The 1,461-nt window shown below is 72.3% G+C and overlaps 1 protein-coding gene across 1 annotated transcript; it reads right to left on the bottom strand.

Annotated features, from left to right (window-relative positions):
• Positions 1–57: 57 nt before the first annotated feature.
• On the bottom strand, positions 58–1,228 carry LOC101632698 (putative keratin-87 protein; the record flags this gene model as incomplete). The annotated part of the gene is made up of 3 exons (XM_004695838.1): positions 58–222; positions 418–513; positions 1,168–1,228. Coding segments are annotated over 3 exons (322 nt in total), but the record flags the coding sequence as incomplete, so codon positions are not given.
• Positions 1,229–1,461: the final 233 nt, after the last annotated feature.

The raw sequence follows: 1,461 nt of genomic DNA, 5'->3' as shown, positions 1-1,461 counted from the left end.
GCCCGCCCGCTCCCCGGCCGGAGGCGGGAGCCCCCCAGCATCCCGGCTGCCGCCCACCTTGCTGCGGTACCAGCTCTCGGCCTCGGCCCGGCTGCGGCTGGCGATGTCGTCGTACTGGGCCTTGATCTCGGCGATGACGCTGTCCATGTTCAGGTCGCGGCTGTTGTCCATCTTGACGACCACCGAGGTGTCTGAGATGTGGGCGTGGAGCACGCGGATCTCCTGCGGGCGGGCCGGGAAGGACCCTGCTTACAACACAGCTCCACCGCCAGAGCGACAGCCGGTCTCCCCGCCGCGCCCCGGGCTGCAGCCCTGCGCCCCGACAGCCTCATCACCCCGCACCCACCTGCGTCCAGCCCGCGCCCAGGCACCAGCCGCTCCGCCAGGGCCCCCCGTTTCCCTGCACGCGCCCCTCACCTCCTCATACAGCCGCCGCAGGAAGTCGATCTCCTGGGTCAGGGCCTCCACGTTGGCCTCCAGGTCCGACTTGCGCAGGTAGGCGCAGTCCACATCCTGGGAGGAGACCCTGTGACTCCCGGCCCGGGGACCCCGCCCAGGCGGCTCCCCTCGCAGCCGGCCACGAGGCCAGGGACGGGCCCCGTCTGCCCCCACCCCCTCCCAGGGGCCTCGCGGCGGCTCCCGGCCAGAACAGGCCCAGTGGCTTGCGGAGGGCCAGCGCCTCCCCAGCCCTGAGCCTGGCCCTCCCATCTCCCGCTCCTGTCCCAGAAGCCTGCCCACACGGACTCCTGCCCGGCCACCTGGCCTTCCCTGTCCCTGCCCGTCCCCTGACCCGGCCCGGCCCCTCCTGGTCCTGCTCCGGCCTCCCCAACCAGCCTCCTCCACCCGGCCTGTGCAGTGTCTCTTGCTGGCCAGACTCCTCGCAGCTCTGGGGGACACTGCCCCCCAACAGACTCTGAAGCCCCACGGACCCCAGCGCAGACCCCAGCCCAAGCACAGTGGGGCACCCAGGGGTCAAGACAGCCCCCCGCCCAGGCAGGCCTAGGGAACCTTCTGGGCGCCGCCCTGTGCCGACGCCGGGGCGGCCCCACGCGCCGCCTCTGGGCACCCCCAGCTGCCTGGGCAGGGCGCCCACGCTGGGCCTGAGGCCCGACACGGGTCTCCCCCGTGCCCAGAGCCCCCGTGTGAGCGCCTCCGCCGCGGGCTCACCTTCTTCAGGGCCACAAACTCGTTCTCGGCTGTCGCTCTCAGAGAAACCTCCTCCTCGTACCTGAGGCCGAGAGGACAAGTAGGGGTCTGGCGTCAGGGCCGGCTCCCCGCACCCCGCACTTCCCCGCAGCCGGGGGCAGTGCCAGGAGCCCTCCCACAAGCTGGGCCCTGACCCCACCGGCTCCTCCTGGCTGGACTTGGGGTGTCCGTGATGCTCCCCGCACTTGACCGGGGCGGCGGGGACTAATCTTCTGGTACCTCCAGATCTGCCCAGAGGGGACGTCTCTGACGTCC

Source organism: Condylura cristata, unplaced genomic scaffold, assembly GCF_000260355.1.
Source record: "Condylura cristata isolate star-nosed mole 26May11 unplaced genomic scaffold, ConCri1.0 scaffold01354, whole genome shotgun sequence".
Classification (NCBI taxonomy): domain Eukaryota; kingdom Metazoa; phylum Chordata; class Mammalia; order Eulipotyphla; family Talpidae; genus Condylura; species Condylura cristata.
This window is presented reverse-complemented; position numbering and strand designations above follow the sequence as displayed.